At 37.6% G+C, this 18,911-nt stretch overlaps 3 protein-coding genes across 3 annotated transcripts; 2 read left to right on the top strand and 1 right to left on the bottom strand.

The window, feature by feature from the left end:
• Positions 1-8,914: 8,914 nt before the first annotated feature.
• EV154DRAFT_509105 (uncharacterized protein) lies at positions 8,915-10,462 on the bottom strand. The gene is made up of 5 exons (XM_051601582.1): positions 10,207-10,462; positions 9,857-10,145; positions 9,596-9,792; positions 9,288-9,536; positions 8,915-9,231 (listed from the first exon to the last, which is right to left on the bottom strand). Exons 2-5 carry the CDS (start codon positions 10,121-10,123, stop codon positions 9,048-9,050), a joined length of 897 nt encoding a protein of 298 aa, XP_051457655.1. The 5' UTR covers positions 10,124-10,145; positions 10,207-10,462; the 3' UTR covers positions 8,915-9,047.
• A 901-nt stretch (positions 10,463-11,363) lies between these two features.
• EV154DRAFT_509102 (uncharacterized protein) lies at positions 11,364-15,274 on the top strand. Its single transcript, XM_051601581.1, has 3 exons — positions 11,364-11,939; positions 12,015-14,982; positions 15,064-15,274. Exons 1-3 carry the CDS (start codon positions 11,521-11,523, stop codon positions 15,133-15,135), a joined length of 3,459 nt encoding a protein of 1,152 aa, XP_051457654.1. The 5' UTR covers positions 11,364-11,520; the 3' UTR covers positions 15,136-15,274.
• Positions 15,275-16,733: 1,459 nt separating this feature from the next.
• EV154DRAFT_509098 (uncharacterized protein) lies at positions 16,734-18,661 on the top strand. Its single transcript, XM_051601580.1, has 6 exons — positions 16,734-16,996; positions 17,061-17,129; positions 17,203-17,312; positions 17,385-17,884; positions 17,915-18,172; positions 18,245-18,661. The coding sequence occupies exons 1-6, from the start codon at positions 16,926-16,928 to the stop codon at positions 18,494-18,496; spliced, it is 1,260 nt and encodes a 419-aa protein (XP_051457653.1). The 5' UTR covers positions 16,734-16,925; the 3' UTR covers positions 18,497-18,661.
• Positions 18,662-18,911: the final 250 nt, after the last annotated feature.

Genomic DNA, 18,911 nt, shown 5'->3' with positions numbered 1-18,911 from the left:
AGGCCTTTTCCTTTTATGAGGTCTTGCTGGCGAAAAAAAAAAGGGGTGTTTTCATTTAGATACATCCGCTGCCATATATTTGTCTCTGCTCTTCAAAAGCCGCCCCAGTCTTATATTTCATCGCTGATTTCTATTTTCCTGTCTTTCCATGCGTGAAGCCGGTTTAAAGTGGATTATCCATTTCCAATAACAACTTTTGGAATATAGAATGAATCAATTTGGTGAGCAATCACCGTACCTTTTTTAAAAAAAATAGTTTCATCATGTATGCATTATTCATTAAGTTGGTACTGCGTGACAGACAGAGCTTCATGAATTCCAAGTCTTCGTAGTCCAGTCTTGAGTGGCATAATAACCTTTCTGTATTCACTAGTTAGACAGATGGCAATCCTTTACCTCTGGGGGATACAAGATAATGAGGTGGCCAAGTGGAATTATACCCTCAAGAAGGATCCTCTTTTTGGCGGCAATACGTAACAGGTTATATGAACGGTCTACATATTGCTCACTCTAATGTTCCTCATTCTCATCCTCTTCTTACTGTTCATTTTCTGAAAACGAGCTGTTTGTATCTTTTCGAGGTTGTTTGGGGCTGAACCCGAGAGTGTTCATGGAGTTTATTTCAAACTGCGCGTTGACGCGTCTCATGGCTTTCATCTTCTTATACATGTTTTGGAACTTTGCAGAAGCTCTGGTGAGAAACTTCTTAAGCTTTGCAGTGGTGCTTTGAATATGGGTCAAAATTGTTGTACAGGCTGATCCAAAAATGCTTCATCAAGTGTAAAGCAGATGTTGCTCCAACATCAGTTGCCTCTATGCTGCTCTCTTTTTTTTTTTTTGTGACATACAGATTGAAGGAGGCTTTTGAGGTCGTGTTTAAATAACTTGCGACGACCTGTTGCTTTTGTAAAGCCTTTTTGTTGAGCTTCATGACTCTAAATAATCCGTCTTGAAGCACGAACCAAGGAGCCCACCATTAGTGCGAGCATTCGAGTGATAAACTCCTTCGCGCAAGGAATAACTGATTAATACGACAAAAAAAATGATTGACGTTTAAGCGTGTTGCCTATACTTTGATCTCTTTAACCATTATTTAAGGCCTCTTTAAATTGATGTTGGGGAAGGGTAAGAAACAAATAAAGAGAAGAAGGGAAGAAGAAAAAAAGTGTTTAAATAGGTTTTATTTGTAGACTGATTAAAGAGCGTTCGTATACGTCAGGATGATTCAATTGTTTATTTATGATCAGAAAACCGTGGGCGCAAGTCTTGATAATAAAGGATGATTTAATTGCCTATTTAATCACATCCATATGTTTCAGCCTTTAGATTTATAATAAAGGAGAGGTTGCATATCCCATCCAAGCTTAAAATAACAAACTCGTTAATTATCTAACAGCATTTCAGTAACAGTATGTATCAATTGTGAAGCATGATATTGATGTCAATTTAAAATAAAAAAAAGTCACGTGATTCAAAAAAGACATTAGACCGTATAGCCATAGTTGGGCCATTGTTCAAAAAAGATCATTTAATTGACCGAATTTTGCATTTAATTCAACTAAATTTGGGTGCCCTTGGGCACCCAAATTTTTGGAGATCTTTTCCACTAACTTATTAAATTGGATGCAAGTTTACAGTATTTTCTGATTTTTACTTGATTTTTATTAGATGAAACTTGAATTAAGCAGTTAGGAAAATATAACAAAAGATTTTTTTTTTTTTTTGATAATGTAAAAAATAAAAGATTTTGAGCATGTAACTAAAAATGACGGGTGGCAATTCCTGCATACATTTTAGTTACATTTAGATGTTAAGACAAGGCAGAGGCTGACTGAAATTTCTTCTGCCGGTTTTTGGTTGTTTTACGTGTCTTCCAGGGCAGGTATCTTGTTTACATTTACCGCATTTATTGCTGCATAGCGATCCTTTTGAACTTCCAGAACAGTCATCCATCTTGCATACATTACACACTCTTTTTCGTTTTCCAGAATTAATAATTATTGAATGGGCGAAACGTGGAAGAGGCAGCGAAAGAGAAGTAGATGTTTGTCGGGGACGATGAACCGGTCTGATAATCGCAAGTTGGGGAGACGCAGGAATGTTTGTACTCACCGGTAAATGCTGCAATGTGGGATGTGTTGGCTGAGGCAAAGCAGGAATTGGTCTATTAAATCTTGAAGCATCTTCAGCAAGTGCCCGCACTGCCTTTGAAACTTCAAGATTTTTTAAAACCGTATTACCGTACTTCTTTCGATCCTCTAAAACATTGTAGTAAGCTTGTAAGTGTCCAGGAGTTTTGTAATAGATATTGCTGTTTAAAATGCAGTAAGTTGAATTCCAAACATACGCAAAAAGATTAAAATTCGGTTTTTTGGAGTCGAATGGTTGAAAGATCAACGTGTCTTCTTGGCCGTGGGTTGACAGGAGATTTTCAAACAGAGAAGTTTCTTCTTTTGTGTGAACCGCTGTAATAGCATACAAGGTGCCTTGACAGATGGAGAGGAACTTGTAACGGAATTGCTTTGTTGAGTATCCAGCCTCAAACAATTTAGCTACGGGTAAAGAAGAAAGTTCCATTATACGATTTAATGTAGTTCGAAGTCTGGGTTGCTGGGTTGTAGCTGGTATGATCCCAATTTCGTTGGCCAGATTACGTGGAATTTCAACAACACCATATGTTTCCCTTGTTTGGTCGAAGTTAAGGTAGCATCCATATCGTTCGCACATGTAATCTTGAACCGTTGCATGACCAACATCATTTCTCAAAACATTAATAGCTAGAACAAGCCAAGGACTGTAATGTCCTTGATGTTTTTTGCCATACCTGTTCAAGGATCCAACCTAAAAAATTGTTTGGATATCTAATTAGACCACAAGATACTTTTTTGTTTTAAAAGATATATCAACATGCAACTTACATTTATATTGTGATACAATCTATAGTCTGCCAAAATGGAATCTGTTAGTCTTACAGATGCATTGTAGGAAGCAAACCTGCGAACAATATTCATGTGACAAGCCCCTTCCACCGAGCTAGTTCCCCGCGAACACTTATACCTCATCAAGTTGTTCTTGTCAGGTCCCTTTTCTGTGTACAGCGGGGGACCATCTACGACATCTGATACATGTCCTTGTTGTACGGTGCTAAGAACATGCAAAGACATTTCGACAGCTGCTTCATTAAAAAGTTTATGTCCGGAATTTTCACACCTCAGAGGGCCGTAACTGTCGAAAAGAAACTTGAGGGCCGAGTGTAGTTCATCAGGTGGGGGCACAAATCTCCTAACTCGTTCAAAAATCCACGCTGGATTAATCAGCATCCTTGTATTCCAATCCGTTCCGATGCTAGACAAATATGATTCCACTATCGCCTTATCATCTTGATCACAGACATATAGTATATCCCGAAAGCGTCTCATGAAGTCTTTATGCATGCCATGTGATTTGTTGAGTTTGATCATATCCATAAGGTGAAAACCATCTTTGAGAACTCGAGAGTTTACAGATGTCTGGTTGCTGGGGTTATCGGATACTTGGCTATTTGGTCCATTTCTGTTGGGAGATGTTGACTCGGAAATGTTATTGGTGTCACCATGGGCAGGGAAATGAACCCTTTCAGAAGCTGTAAATAAAAATTTGCGTTTGATGTAAACCTTGAAATTGGGACCATTGAAGTCGTTCAACGTAAGATTATCATCGTAACAATCGACTGGAAACCCTGGAACTTGAACTTTTACCACATTCACCACCAAAGCACCATTTATATTGGTTGGGTTGTGTATTTCGTTGTTGTCAGGTGTATTGTCGGCACACAAAAAACCATAAGCAGCAGCAGAAGATTTTGCTGTACTGTCTAAGTGAATAGCAACAAAAGAGCCAGCTCTAGTATTATTATTGACTTTTTGATGAACAGTGGGCATTGATTTGAACCTGTTGTATATTTCCAAGGAAACCCAGGCATCCAAGGCTGCGTAATTAATCTGCTCCTCCGACAAATTTTCTGCTTCCCAATTGCCACAACGAATCAAGTTTTTCTTCGGGAGCTGGACTTTTAATACAAAACCACAGATATCGGCTAGAGAAAAACTTCTTCTTTCAATCAGATCCTTGTCTTTACAAAATGTACCTAGCTCCAATTGACCTGGAAAATTTTGGAGACCAAAATAGCGAAACCTTAACAGATCTCCACTAATATTCTTTCCGATTTTAACAATTTTAGAGTCAGTAAGCACTTTGACCAGATTTTGTGGGAGCTGCTCGGGTTGAAGAGAGTGTATCCTAAACAAAAAGACGGTGTTGCGAAAAGCAATCTGCACCAAAGCCACCGGTACGAATCGTAATCTTGTTTGCTCACTTCTAGATATGGCTGAATTACCACCTCGAAACGCCCACTCGCAATCAAATCCAATATGAACGTTTCCTTGCTGAGTGCAATCATCCAAAATTTGCTGACATGACTGGTTTATTTGTTGAGTCGTTGTTAATACAGAAACAATCACATCTGTAGGCAATGTGGCCAGAGGACAGTCTTTGAACTGATTGTTTGTATCAATTCGTTCTGAAATAGTAGGCTTGACATGAATGACATTTTCCAAAAGAGAAGGGATCGCGGATTCTAAGAACAGTCTATCACCTAAAACGTTATCCGTATAAAATAACTGTGGCATCTTGAAACCGTACTTCTTGTAACTTTCCATCATGTTATTAAAGGATGGTGTCAAATGGTCTAGTGATTTTGTGGGAGCAAGTACTTGCAAACGAATTTCTTCGTATTCGTTAAGCACTGTGTAGAGACAAGAGAACGTTGATACACCATTGATTTTTGCCATATGATTAATGATCTATGCGTATTACTTTAGAAGTTAGATTTTTTTCTCTTTTTTTTAAAAAAAAAAAAAGTACCTTAAATGAATGATCTCCTTTTAATATAACACCATCTAATAAGGACGTGTGCTGATTCATATACGGCCTAAATTCAGCAATTATAGAACAGTAAACATAACTCAGGTAGTTTGCTGAGGGGACATATCCATTATACCCATTTATATCACTGAATGATGAAAATTCGGGATAACTTGTAGCTGATGAAAAGTTTCCAATCAATTGCTTGGCTTTTCTTTGTTCCTCAAGCTTGTCTTTCATAGCATCATAATATTGGAACTGGATTGTATCGTACTTTTCAGTATGGTTGGATCTCAGAATTTGATTCATTCTATGTGGACCAGTTGCATTCTGAAATTGTGGACGCAATAGTTTGACAAGTTTGGTTGAAAACCCAGAACGGTGAGTCAATACGGCAGGAAAATCAGCTTGAATTCTTGCGGGTAGCTGCCTGACAATTTCCGATGCATAACCCATGAAAGTATGAACTGTGGTTTTGTTAGTGCATTTAAAGCGGACGCTGAGCAAATAGAAGCAACTAAGGAAATTGTATGTTAATGCGACTGAATTATATTGAACAATATTAACATTTTGCTTACTCTTCTAAGTCAATAATACGACGAGCTTTTGTTTTCTGGACCCATTCCTTCGCGAGCAAAGTGTTATTACATTTAGGACAACGCAAAGGGGTTCGAGTCAAATATTGGGGAAGCCATACGCATACTCTTGGCCGGTAAAGTAATTCAGGATCAATTTTTTTTTTCAGAACGAAAGATATACTTGGAGGGTTAATCCAAAATGTGCCCTGATTATATTCATCAGGAGTATTTCCACCTTTAAGTTTATCTTGGATTGATCCGAGATATTTGTCAAGCCATCCTTTCTCGGGAATCTCCGCTGCCCTATTTTCGATTGAGGTGATTTGCTCCTCAGTTAACTCTTCGATATTTGAATTATCATCTTCACTTTCCGAATCAATTGGGACATTGGCGTCATCTTCAACAAGAGGTACATTTTCCTAAATTTGAAATGATTCAGCAAGCCTTTATTTGATCATTTAAAATATTATCATGTTACCTCATCTTCGGCATTTAAATCAATGCTATGGTGCGTACTTTCCGTGGAAGAAGAGGGGTCTCCATTATTATCAATAGCATTTTGATTGACAAGGTTTTGATTTAGTACTTGATCGTTCTACGGTAAGTAAAATAAATATCCAAATAAAAAAATAATACCAATACTTTAAAATAAAAATTACCTCCTCGTTTGGGTAAACATTGATTTCACCAGAGCCCGCAGATTCAAATCCTTGTAATACTGCTGTACTGAAAAATGATGAATGTTGACTTCGTCCGGTGGTACTGCTTTCAGCTTCTTCTGCAACAATGGGAAAGTCTAAAAACGTCTGATTAACTAAGTGAGCTGGCTTTGGGCCTGGTGCTTTGGATCCAAGCTTATTTTTTGAGCCCAAGCGGCGGCCTTTCTTTTTAATTTGATTAGTAGACATTATCCCTGCTTTGTTTTAACAAAGTATATCAGTACGAAGCATAATCAATATATAATTTTGGTCCCAAACGGCGTCTGCTATTCTTACTTACAAAAACTTATATTATGAGGTTATATATATAAAGAAATGATAAAAAATAAAAGAAGTACAGTCAAAGTAGAAAAGACAGTTATTTATGTAGATGTAGATTGCGCGAGGATAAAATCAACATTGACAAACAAAAGGGGTACACACGAAAAAAACATTTAATTACCCGCTGGAGATTACAGCGCTGCCTGTTTGAAACCCGCTACACTATTCCTGGCATTTGTATTGGCTCACTACACTATTCCAACCAGTTTTACTGGCTGGATTTCTTACACTACAAAACTTTCTAGCACTACTATTGGCTCCTTACACTATTCCCAGCACTTTTATTGGCTAGATTTGGCCCGACTATAAGCGTACCGTCGACGTCAGACGTAGATTTAGACATTCTCGTTCCAGCAAGCCAATAAAATCGTGATGAAGAAATAACGGAACATGTTTATTTGGGACTAGCATGTGATTGGTTTATTTTTCATGGAACATTAAATAGCCATTTGACCATAAACAAAACCAGTGATCTAAATGGAAGATTTTCCCGCTGCATTTAGGCGGGAATTCATTAGCCCACAAAACATTCCATTGTCATGCTGAGCTCTCTCTGTGGGTTATTTTTAGTATTATTTGTTTCAACAAGGATATTAGGGTTCGTGAGAGTATGTAAATGATAAGCCTGTTTCATCCCACACAATGCACTTATACACATTTTCATTTTATTGCCTCTCTCTTTTTAGTTTTTTTTTTGTCATTCCTCCGTAATATATTACATAAAAAAAAAAAAATGTTTACTTTCAAATTATAAAAACTTTAATACTGGATATATAAGACATATAAAAGTGCCTATCTTCATCTTTACAGATCATCGCTGTTGACTTTTTCTTGTAAACAAATGTCTTCCCAAGTAAGACCAATATACTGCTCCTCAGAATCTTTTGTGAGCTTTGCCATAGCACCCTCAATAGCTTCCATGATGCGACTTTTTCTTTCAAATTTTTGCCATCCCTCATCATCACTTATAGGACTTGAAGGAGCTGATTCGCCAGAAGAGTCGCTCCTAAAGTGTCCAGGGGGAGATTTTTGAAGCAGACATGAATATAAATGGCTGTGACTACACTGTAAATAACAGGGACGCATGTGATATCATCCTTTTTTGAAACATCAACCATAATGCTTACAGCAGCAAAACCATTCTCTCACTAAAAAAAAAAAAAAAAAAAAAAAAAAAAAAAAAAAAAAAAAAATGATGAGGAACAAAAAAAGAGAAAAATTATTGACCAAAACTTACGACCAAAGATATAACCGTTGAGAGATATTCTGCAAGAGAGGTTCCGTCTTGCTCATCACTAGGTATATTGACTTCTTTCGGACTGCTGTGTAAAATAACTCCATCGATGACTTTTGTTAAATTTATTCGTAACTTGAGCTTATTGAACTGGCATGAGAAAGCCGCAATGAACTTTATGCATTCTTCATATGGGAGGAGAGATGCCCAATAAATCAATGTGTTCTCCCTTAAGTCCTTTGCCTTTTTGTTGTCCTTGATGCTTTCTTTAGGTGTCGGTTTGTCTTCACAAAAAAAGACCAACATCGTTCAATCCAGCTACATGACTGAAAACAAAATCAAAGCTTGATATTCTTCTGTTCTGAAGGCAAGACACCCATATAATTTGGGAATGGCATTCAGAACTCCGGGCATTCGATCACCACCAAGAATCACACCTCCTAGAAGACGGAAAATGTTTAGACCTCCGTATTTTTTTTTTTTTTTTTTTTTTTTTCAAACGTATTTTTTTATATGCCACTTACTCATCAATTCTGGTCAAGAACAGCAGGCCAGTATGAACAAAGGCATTCACCAGTGGCAACTCCTGTTATTCACAGTCTGTGAGTTCCAAAAACTCAAGAACCCTGCCTAGGAGGTCGCCCTCCTATAGCAAAGACTAGCCGCAGCCGCAATATCACAATATATATCTTTGCTAATTTAACTTCTTTTCAAAGAAACAAGAGTCACTACTAAACAAACCTTTTTACGTGATCGGTTACTTTCATAATAAGATAAAAGAAGTATGTTAAGAGAAAAGAAAAAGGAGGAAGAATCAAGTGTGTGAACCAGCTTTTATTTGTAGGCTGATAAACAAGAGCTTATGTCAGAATGATTTAATTGCATGTTTCATCTTTTATAATGTTTGGGCCTTTACTTAAAATAGAAATACTTGCACAAACCTCCCAAGCAAGTCAGAGCTTGGTAGTTGTCTATCTGCGTTCCAGTAGTAGCTTGTAAATGACAGTGAAGCAGATTTTTATGGAAAACAGAAATCGATCATCCCATGAGGTTTAGATGATATGTCATGTCAATCGACGTGTAGACCATCACGTTTGAAAAAATACGTTTATTTGAAAAAAAATACGGAGTTCTAGACATTTCCCTAAAAGACCGTTTCGCTTCCATTGTGTTTTAAATTGTACCAGTTGCGTACTAGTAAAGCCTCGTGCTTGAAAACCTTTTCCTGTGAGATAGGCCCAACAACAGGAAAATGCTGCTTGGGTTGTACTTGCGAATGATCATGCTTATACGTCAAAATGATAAATTGCATGCACACGACATGAAATGGATGGGGGCTATTGTAAGTACCAGAGTAGCCTTTATCATTCCAGATTCAACAGAGAAGATGAAATCAAACAGGTCACCATACACATTTATCCTGTACCAATCCTCATGATGTTCAGACTTCAAGACATCGCTGAAAAGGATATGGTATCTAATTGGTATTAAAATATGAATTTAAAGAAATAATCAACCAAACTATATACTTACAGTTTTTGTGTCGCGAGTTTGATAAAAGGTAATTCAGACGTGTTATCGAAAGGAGTTATGTCATTTACCAAACTATATAATAAATCTTTGCTTTGACAAAGGCTGATCTGTTGTATCATTTGATACTCTTTATCTTGCAGCTTTGGTGTTAGCAACATATCATAATTACAAAGAATATCTTGAACTGTTGACTTGAATCGCTTTGGTATTACTTGATTTTTGGTCAAGTCCAAAACATTTTTCGTACCACTATTTTAAAAAAGCCATGAATATATAATGATATACGCGCTACCCTTAGATATAATTACTAATAGTCATTAAGCTTCGCGACTTTGTGTTTATAACTTAGATTTCTTAGATCTGATTTCTTCAAATACTTTCGCTTTTTACTGGACTCTTGTTGTCCTTCTTGATCAGTGTCAGTGAGGCTTGGCTTTACATGGACTCCTGAAAGTGTATCATATTCCTGCTGCACCAGATCATCTCGTAATATTTGTCTTGATTGCTGTTGATATAAAGTTGAGTATATAGGTAATAATAATAGTATCGAGCAAAAAAATTGAAAATACCCTTTGTATGTTTCCATTGATAATCATACTCATAGGCCTCGAATCGATGACAAGCTTGACCGTACCCTTCAATCGAGTAGCTTTCTTGCGTATACTTTCTGACGACTTAGGATCATGAATATCTTCATTCCAAAAATCAAACAACAAATCACGTATTTTTTCCTCAGCAGTATTTCGTGAGGCAAACAGAAACTCTTTGCTGATCTCTTCTACAAAAAATATGTTTGACCACTCTTTTACTGTGGTAAGCTTTTGAAGCCAAAACATCTCTTTAACACGTTATATTCAGCTAAATAAAAGTATTAGTAAACAAGACCTTTGTTCTTAGATTCGAATTTATGTTTGTTTACCGTCTTCAAGTAGACGCTGAATTTCCATGTTGTATTCAAGAGAATTACAAAATAAAAGCACAGAAATGCGCGTTTGCCTCTTGACAATGTCTACACCTACGTATTTTTGTGAAAAAAAAAAAAAGAAAGGATAGACTCCCATTTTTTATTATCACGGCTAAGGCTAGACTTCTTTACGTGATGAAGTTTTTCCCATTACCCGTTGTAGGCATTGTAAGCTTGTATCTTACATTACCAACTACGGTGGGTCAGAATATAGGGTAGTAAGCCGTCTTTAGATATCCGCTGATGGTTTTCAAAATATGTAAGAAAAGAATGGATCACGTGAATCTAAGAAATATATACAAAAAAGGTAGAAAACAAACTTACCTTTTCCCTATATTTAATACTTCTCTTCAAAAAGATGGTGTTAAACAGCATCAGAATAAAAAAAGAAAAGGAATGAAGAGAAGAAGGGAAGGAAAAAAAATGTTAGAATGGTTTTTATTTGTAGACTGATAAACAAGAACTGGCTTATGTCAGGATGACTTAATTGTATATTTAATCATCCATATGTTTGAGCCTTTACATACTAGAAAACAGGCGCATTCACAGTCCTAAAAATAACAGGCGCATAAAAAAAGTACGCAGAAATTAAAGGGCCGTAGAAAAAAAAAGTACGTAGAAAAATAAAGACATTCTCTTTACCTCTTCGGTGCTAAATGTAACGTTATGCTACGTCCCTTGAAAAAAAATTCAAGTGTACCAATTTAGACTAAAATCCTGTAAAAAAAGAGAGAGAGAGAGAGAGAGAGAGAGAAAGGTGACGTTGGAGTGAATTGAAAGTCCGAAATATCTCAGGTTTTTTTTTGTGGTTTGCCCCTGTGAGTATGTAACCAGACTAAGGACACTACAAAGGATGAGGGAAATATGCTTGTTAACAAAAAGGAAAGAGGAGAGGGGAAGGGAAAGAGAAAAAAAAAAAGAAGTGATTCAGGTACGGACCAAAAAAAAAAAAAAAAGAAAAAAAAAAAAAATGGGGAATACAATCAAATATATTTTAAATTTCGTTGTGTATTTTTAATCAAATAAATGTTAATTCACGGGTTGATTTCCGCGTGATATAATAGCAGCAACAACAGAGAGAGAGAATATGAAAGACAGAAATAAACTGGATGGGGAGGTATCACAAACTAAAAATTACTGTAAAATTAAAAAAAATAAAATAAAATAAAAAAAAAATTTCCCTCTTTTCTCTCTCTCTCTTTCTCTTTTTTTTATTTTTCAAGCACTTTTTTTTTTTTTTTTATATTTTGTTAATTCATCTTTTTGCCAATGTCTAGATTACCCACGACTAGCCAGATTGCGACTACACCCAGAAGACTGTCTAGACAACCTTCTTTGGATTTAAGAAAGAGAAAGACCATATCAGAAAATGTACCACCTGTACCAACATTAACTAAAGCCCGTTCACGCTCTTTTATAGGGGATCAGCAGCATACTTATACAGCACTCAACACACCACGAAGTTCACTGATCTCCCCTACTTCACTACCACCACCATCATCATCATCAACAACAGCACCACTACCATCATCAGGTCCTCCCTATATCGGTGACCGAGTGGCAGTGGATTCGATGGGCATTGTAGGCACACTAAAATTCTTGGGTGAAGCTGAATTTAAAGAAGGTTATTGGGCTGGTATTCAGTTGGATATTATCGGCTCCGGTAAAAATGATGGTTCCGTTAAAGGGTATTTTACTTTTTTATTTTAAAATTTTGGCATTAAAAATTCATAATATAATAAACAAAACCTGTTATTTTTTAGCACGCGATATTTTTCTTGTCCTGCAAATACCGGTCTTTTCGTTTTGGCCAACAAGTTATCTTCATTGGATGGTGACTCCGATTCCGTGCGTTCCTTGTCTCCGCCCGCTGCTCGCTTGTCTCTCAGTATGGATAATCCTAGTTCAAGAGCGGCTCGTTATATCGGCATGACCGCCAATCAACTTGTTCAAACTACTTCACCTAAAAAGAAGACTCGTACTCCACTCTCTGTACGTTCCACATCCACTTCTTCACTTAATACCCCTCTCACCTCTCCCGTTTCCGCAAACCGAAATAGTCTGCGTCGTTCTCAGCCTTTGGTTCAATCTCCGACTCCCACACACCACTACAACAGATCCATTCCTTCTCCCGCCATGACGCCTACCCATCATGCCGATAATACCGATGACTACTATCTACTATCAGACGATAATAGTATGCTCATTACAGATACACCTATCCCAGAGAACTTGGCTCTTTCTAAATCATTAACCACTGCCAATAACATGCACTCGCCATCCACTTCTTCTTCTTCATCATCTGAGTCCCCCCATGAGCGTTTAGAGCGTGTCATGGGTGAAGCTATTGCTCAAGCACCCGATGAAACTGTCATGCGTTTACAGCAACTCCAGTTGCGTGTTCAAGTACTAGAAGCAGAGAACAAGTTTCTTAAACTCGAAAACACTCAAAACAAGACAGCCGAACAGATCCTGGAACGATCCATGGTCCTTAACCGCAAGGAAGGCGAACTATTTACGTTGGAAGGACACAAGACTATTGTGGCAGAGATCAAGCAAGCACATGCGTTGGAACAGTCTACTTGGACAGAACAACAAGTGACAACACAACAAGCGATCCAACGCTTAGAGACTAAAGTATTGCAATTGGAAGCCGAACAGGTCTCCTTACAGACCGAACGAGACAAGGCACTCTTTGAGATGAGTATGGTTCGAAAGGAAAAATCGTTGGCTCAACAACGTGTACATGAACTTGAGAGCAAGATGGCTGAAGCTGAAGCTGCCACAGCGGCTGCACAGGCTGGAGAACGTTTACATTTGGAGAAATGGAAAGCTTTACAACATCAGATGGCAACCTCTCCTTCTTCTCCTTCCTCTTCTTCTCAACAATACTTTCAACCCGGTCATGATTCAGACACGGTGGATCGTCAAATGCAACTGGAGATGGAAATGGAGGAAGTACATGAAAAGATGAGCTCTTTACGTGACGCTGCTCGTGCCAAGGACATGTTCTTAACCACCTTATCAGAACAGGTCGAAACCTATCGTAACGGCGTAGAAGAAAAGGAACGTGAGATTCGTCGTATCAAGGCAGATTCAGAACGTCATTCTCGAGAAAAGGATCGTCTTCTTTTAGAGCTCAAGGAAGTTGAAACCAAATGGTTGGCGCATGGTGACTGCAGTTCAAAGGAATCCTTTGATAAGCTTCGATCCGAATTCGCTGTAGCCAAAGAGAAATACGCACAAGAGTCCAAGGAGGCACGAGAACGTATCAGTCAGTTACAGGATTCAGTAGATGAATTAAAGCGTGCTGGTATGGAAAGTCTTGAACTGTACGAGAGTTCTGTTGAGATGAACAGAGTCGATCGTGAAGCCATGAATGCCAGTTTAGCAGACGAACGTCGTCGTGTTGCTTCGTTGGAACTGGAACGTGAGGACCTGCGAAAGGCTGGTTTAGATGCTATTGAAGCGTATGAAGCCACCATTGAAGAAATGAAGAAGGATCGTGCCGCTCAGTTTGAAGATCATGCACATCGTCGTGATACCTTGCAATCCACCATCGAGACATTAAAACAAGAAATCGATCAACTCATCATGAATGTCGAGACAGAAGAGAAACATGCGATTCTAAAGGATGTGTGGGAGAGCGAACGTAAACGTTTGACAGATCAAATTGAAGCCTTGGAACATGACAAGATCAGTCATGAAGCTCTCAAGGTAGAAACTGAAATTCTAAAGGACCAATCCAAGGAATCCGAAAGATTACTCAAGGAGAAATCCAAGCTAGAAGAACAGTTGGCTCGTTTGCAATCGGATTACGATGATCAGTTGGCTTCACGTACCAAATACTTGGATGAAGTCAGATCAGCGGTCGAAAGTCAAAAGAAGACCCAAGCTGAATTACGTCGTTTGACCGAAACCAAGGAAAAACTGGAACGTGATCTGCTACAAGAGCAACAGCAACAGCAACAGCAACAACAAGAGCAACCCGCTGTGGGGGGAGATGAGAAATTACATCAGTTGGAAATCGATACGTTCCGTAGTGAGATTGAGAAATTACAAGCACAAAATGCCATGCTGCTTAAACAAAAGGAACAAGCAGAACAAGAAAAACAAGATGTGACACAATACCAACACTTGATTTCTTCCCTCAAATCCGATAATAAAAAATGGCAAAAAGACCACGGTAAATTGGAAGAAGCCAATAAAAAGATGGAGGTCGAATGTATGAAATTGATGGAAGAAGTCGAGAAATTACATGGTCAAGTTATCAGTCAAGATGAAATGATTAAGCTGGATCCTAATGATCAAGCGACGCTCTTGTTACAACAAAACCAAAAGAAATTGGAAAAATTAACCATTGAACATACAACAGAGCTTAGAAAGACAAAAGAAAAGGGTGAGGCTGTTGAAAAGGAACAAAAGAGACAAATTGCCATGTTAAATCGTGATATCTCTGAACTCGAAAGTTTGATTGAAAGCAAGATCTTTAAAGAAGCTGATTTAGAGGAAGCGTTAGAAAAGGAACGCAAACAAGTGAGCAAGTTGAAATTGATGATTGAAGATGCCAAAGAAGATAAAAAGCATAAGAGCAGTTTAGCGTCTCCTCCCACATCTATTGTCAAATCACATCATTCCAACGAACCTTATTGTGAGATTTGTGAAGTCGTCGGTCATGATTTAATCAGTTGTAAAGCCGTGTCTCTATCCAAGGGAGACTTGGAAAGACCTGTAAGTCCCACCTATTGAAATTCCCTCTCTACTTTTTAACTCAACCCTCCACCCCCATTTCCCAAAAAAACAAAAAAAAAGTATTGTGAAAACTGTGAAGAATTCGGTCTTCATTTTACAAAGAAATGTCCAAACCAAAATGAAACTTATTAATTTATTTATTTGATACCTCCCCCTTTTTTTATTATTTATTATTATTTTAAAAAGAAAAAAATAACCACTCTCTCTCTCTCTCTCTTTTTTTTTTTTTTTTGTACATTCCTTTTATCTCTCCATCTCTCTCCACACACACACACACATATATATATACACGCACACACACCAATTTAGATTTCTGTCAACATTGGATTATCTAATAATAAAAAAGAATTTCACAAACTTCACACATCCAGTTATTAATAGAAAAGATGTAAACAATAATGAAACCTTTTGTAGGCCGTGCTCAAACAACAATCATTGGATGAGAATGAGTTTCACATCCTGAAATGTAAACTAGTAGTATTTCTAAACACTTATTATGTCCATCCAAACTAGCACATAGATAAACAAATTCAATTTAAAATATGGGATTGTGACCCCAGAAAAAAAAAAAATCTTAATTTAGAATAAACAATGTTAAACTTTATAATTAACATCGTAAAGTCCTACTTTATTAAAGCCATCGATATATATATATTTTTTTTCATATAAACCACGATTTATCAGATCTCCAAGTTTCATATTCTTGTCGTTTACTGTTCTCCAGATCAAAAATTGTCATGCCAACAGGTTCCGACAAGGCTTAAATACGTTTAACTCGATTTTTTTTTTTTTTTTTTTTTTTTTTTTGGTTATGTGTAATACCCTTTAGTCTTCAGCTTCATTTGTGACTTTTGGCGATTCCAACAAGATCTGCTTCATCGATTCATTTAGCATCGTCTTTTGCTTTTTTTTTTTTGATTTTTGGCGGTGGTTTGATAATGCCAGGTGCTCTTTTTACCAGTAGAGACGTGGGAGGCGTATTAACTATTCTTCGTTATTCCCGAATCAGACATTTTTTTAATAGACTTTGCCCCGAAACTACCATCTACCAGATAACGGCCTAACACTCCTCCCCCCCCCCTAAGTCAGAATACAAGCTGAAAACGATGACTTGTGCGTTTCTGCCGTAGCTCACGTTTTCAAATTACATACGAAAGCTCCTTGACACATAGGATTGAAAAGAAGATGTCTAAACAAGGACTGGCTTATGTCAGGATTTGAGACAATTAATTTTAACTAATCAACTTGTTTGGACCTTGACTTGAACAAGAAATACTCAATACACCACACTCAATTATTTATCAAGAAACAGAACCTCCAATCACTTTGAAAACTAGCTCGAAAAAAAAACCTGTGCGTGAATTTAGTCGATTTGGCGCGAGTTTTTTTTTTTTTTTTTTTTTTTTTTTTCGCAGCAATGGAATTGGGGGGGGGAAGTTTGAAGGCTACCAGTATCCATCTTGAGTTCATTCGATGCCGTAAATATCAGTTCAAACATTGCCTGATAATGCTAGGTATTTGAGCAGTAAAGTTTATGTTGATATTTAAAGGTAAAGAATTATTTGTGATTGTGACAAATGCACAAGAAAGCAAAAGCACTCAACAAACAGTAATTGATGCCTTTAATGATAAGATAGAGTTTTTTTTTTGTGTGTGTGTGTAACTATCCAAAAAATTACAAACAACCTGTAAAATAAACATTTCACTTTCTCCTTATGCTATAAGTGATACGGATGAGTGGAACAATATATATATATATTTTTGAACCTCAGTTCCCTCTCACTCTCCTTTTTATGGTTGTAAAGCAGGAGGTTTTCTTCAATCAATCCCAATTAAACCTCCACCCAACTTTAATCTTTATTATTTTTTGTGTCTCTCTCTCTTTCTCTTTCTACTCTCTTTTTTTCTTTTTTTAAATTACTATGTGCGACTTGTCTGACCCTCGTATTGTTGAAGCCTATACTTCCATCACACAAGATGACACTACCAATTGGTAAGCCATGACTCACCATGACCATGATGAACACTTTTTTTTTAAAATGTTGATGCAACTGTAGGTTGATTCTCGGGTACAATGATACCAGAGACGTTATCTCTCTCTATTCCAAAGGCACAGAAGGTTTAAGGTAAAACTATTACACCATGAATTCATTTATCTACCAAGAAATTAATTCACTCCCCTTTTTTTTTTTTCAAAAGTGAGTTTCGAAATAATTTACGTGATGAAGTTTTGTATGGTTTTATTCGAGTCGAGGATCGATTTATTTTAATCACTTGGGTCTCTGAACAAGTGAGTGGTGTCCGCCGAGGTATATAAAAAAAAAAAAAAAGTATACATTGTCTGGTGTCATCACTCACACTTTTATATATATAAAACAAAGCAAGAGCATTGGTGCATAGTCGATCAGTAGCAGCGCTTTTAAAATTACATCATGCTCAACTCACGGCTTCTACACTCAATGATTTAACAGATACCAATATTCGTACTAGACTCAAGTTGGGTGATACCACGGCAAGTCAAATTCCTCGAAGATCGTCTTCTGTCTCTCAAAAAAGAGCGTCTCGTAGACAATCCGCATCTCAATTACCCACTTCACCTACTACTACAACAAACGCAGATGCTCCTGCCATGCCATCAGCTTCTCAGGACGAGTTTGTTGAGGCTAGTGAGGATTTACCTACAATGGATGATGGAGAGGAAAAGAGATTAGCTGCAGTAGCAGCTCAGGAAGAGGATAACAGAAAGAGAGCTGCAGAGGAACAAAGATTGGCTGCTCAAGCTCAAGCTCAAGCTCAGGCTCAGGCTCAGGCACAAGCTCAAGCTCAGGCTCAGGCTCAGGCACAAGCTCAAGCTCAAGCACAAGCACAAGCTCAACAACAAGCACAGGCCCAAGCACAAGCTCAACAACAGGCTCAAAGACAAGCTCAAGCACAAGCTCAGCAACAGGCTCAACTCCAAGCTGCTCAACAACAGGAAGCAAAGAGAATTGCGGCCGAAAAAGAAGCTGCAGCTAGACGATTTGAGCAAGAGCAATCTCAACGTGAGCAAGCCGAGGCACAACGTCAACAAGAAGAAAAGAAGGCTTTACAACAACGTTTGATGGAAGCGGAGAAAAACAAGGATGTGATTCTTTCTGGGTTTGTCTCTGTGCAACCCCAAACCAGTCCAGTAAGTTAAAAAAATAAAAAAAGAAGATCAAATGAGGGTGGGAGGAGTAGCTAAAAAAAAGAAAACAAAAAGTTTTGGAGACGTAGATACTTTACCATCAAGGGAAAAAGCATGTGTTTTTACCGTGATGAATTACAAGTGAAACCCATTTCAATGCTTGATTTGAGCCGTGTGACACGATTAAATAGTGCCAATGTAGATATCGAGACTTTTGTGCCTAATGCTTTTGTATTGGAAACACAAGGGGATGGATCCTATCAATTATTTGCCGATGATAAAAAGGACTTACAGACCATTTTAACCGCTCTTCAAACCGTCATCTAATTATTTATTCATGTATTTTGTAATCAATGTAAAAGGGAGTGCCTTTCTCACCTCCCTCACCTCCATAATCGTTCACTCGAGAAAAATAAAAATAAAACTATGCCCACAGAAAAAAAAAAAAAAAAAAAAAAAAGAATATACAGATACTAATAAAAATTCATGATGATAGTCCCCCCCGTTCCATTCTTATTTTTTTTTTGTTAGGGGATCCTCTATGCGCGGCGTTTTTTACGAATGTATGGAGGAGAATGACAGCTTTCCCGCAATCTCCATGGAAACGCCTAATTAAAAACATGCTGTAGAAATGGGCGTGTGTCACTGTGAAGCACATTAAAATGATCGACAAGTAGCAAAAAAAAAGGGGGGGGGGGTTGGTTGGAAATGCATACTTCTCCTAAAGTAACAGCAAAGAAAA

The sequence above is a fragment of the Mucor mucedo genome (genome assembly GCF_025094135.1).
Source record: "Mucor mucedo strain NRRL 3635 chromosome Unknown EV154scaffold_45, whole genome shotgun sequence".
Classification (NCBI taxonomy): Eukaryota; Fungi; Mucoromycota; class Mucoromycetes; order Mucorales; family Mucoraceae; genus Mucor; species Mucor mucedo.
The sequence above is the reverse complement of the archived record's forward strand: the minus strand, read 5'-3'. Positions and strand labels throughout refer to the sequence as shown.

Bases quoted from the DNA above. Each gene is read 5' to 3' on its own strand.
- EV154DRAFT_509102 (XM_051601581.1), top strand. From the start codon at position 11,521: ATGTCTAGATTACCCACGACTAGCCAGATTGCGACTACACCCAGAAGA. The intron at 11,940-12,014 runs GTATTTTACTTT...GTTATTTTTTAG, and splicing joins AATGATGGTTCCGTTAAAGG to CACGCGATATTTTTCTTGTC. The intron at 14,983-15,063 runs GTAAGTCCCACC...ACAAAAAAAAAG, and splicing joins AGGGAGACTTGGAAAGACCT to TATTGTGAAAACTGTGAAGA.
- EV154DRAFT_509098 (XM_051601580.1), top strand. From the start codon at position 16,926: ATGTGCGACTTGTCTGACCCTCGTATTGTTGAAGCCTATACTTCCATC. The intron at 16,997-17,060 runs GTAAGCCATGAC...ATGCAACTGTAG, and splicing joins CAAGATGACACTACCAATTG to GTTGATTCTCGGGTACAATG. The intron at 17,130-17,202 runs GTAAAACTATTA...TTTTTTCAAAAG, and splicing joins AAAGGCACAGAAGGTTTAAG to TGAGTTTCGAAATAATTTAC.
- EV154DRAFT_509105 (XM_051601582.1), bottom strand. From the start codon at position 10,123: ATGTTTTGGCTTCAAAAGCTTACCACAGTAAAAGAGTGGTCAAACATA. The intron at 9,793-9,856 runs GTATTTTCAATT...TTATATCAACAG, and splicing joins TCAATGGAAACATACAAAGG to CAATCAAGACAAATATTACG. The intron at 9,537-9,595 runs GTAATTATATCT...TTTTTAAAATAG, and splicing joins GCGAAGCTTAATGACTATTA to TGGTACGAAAAATGTTTTGG.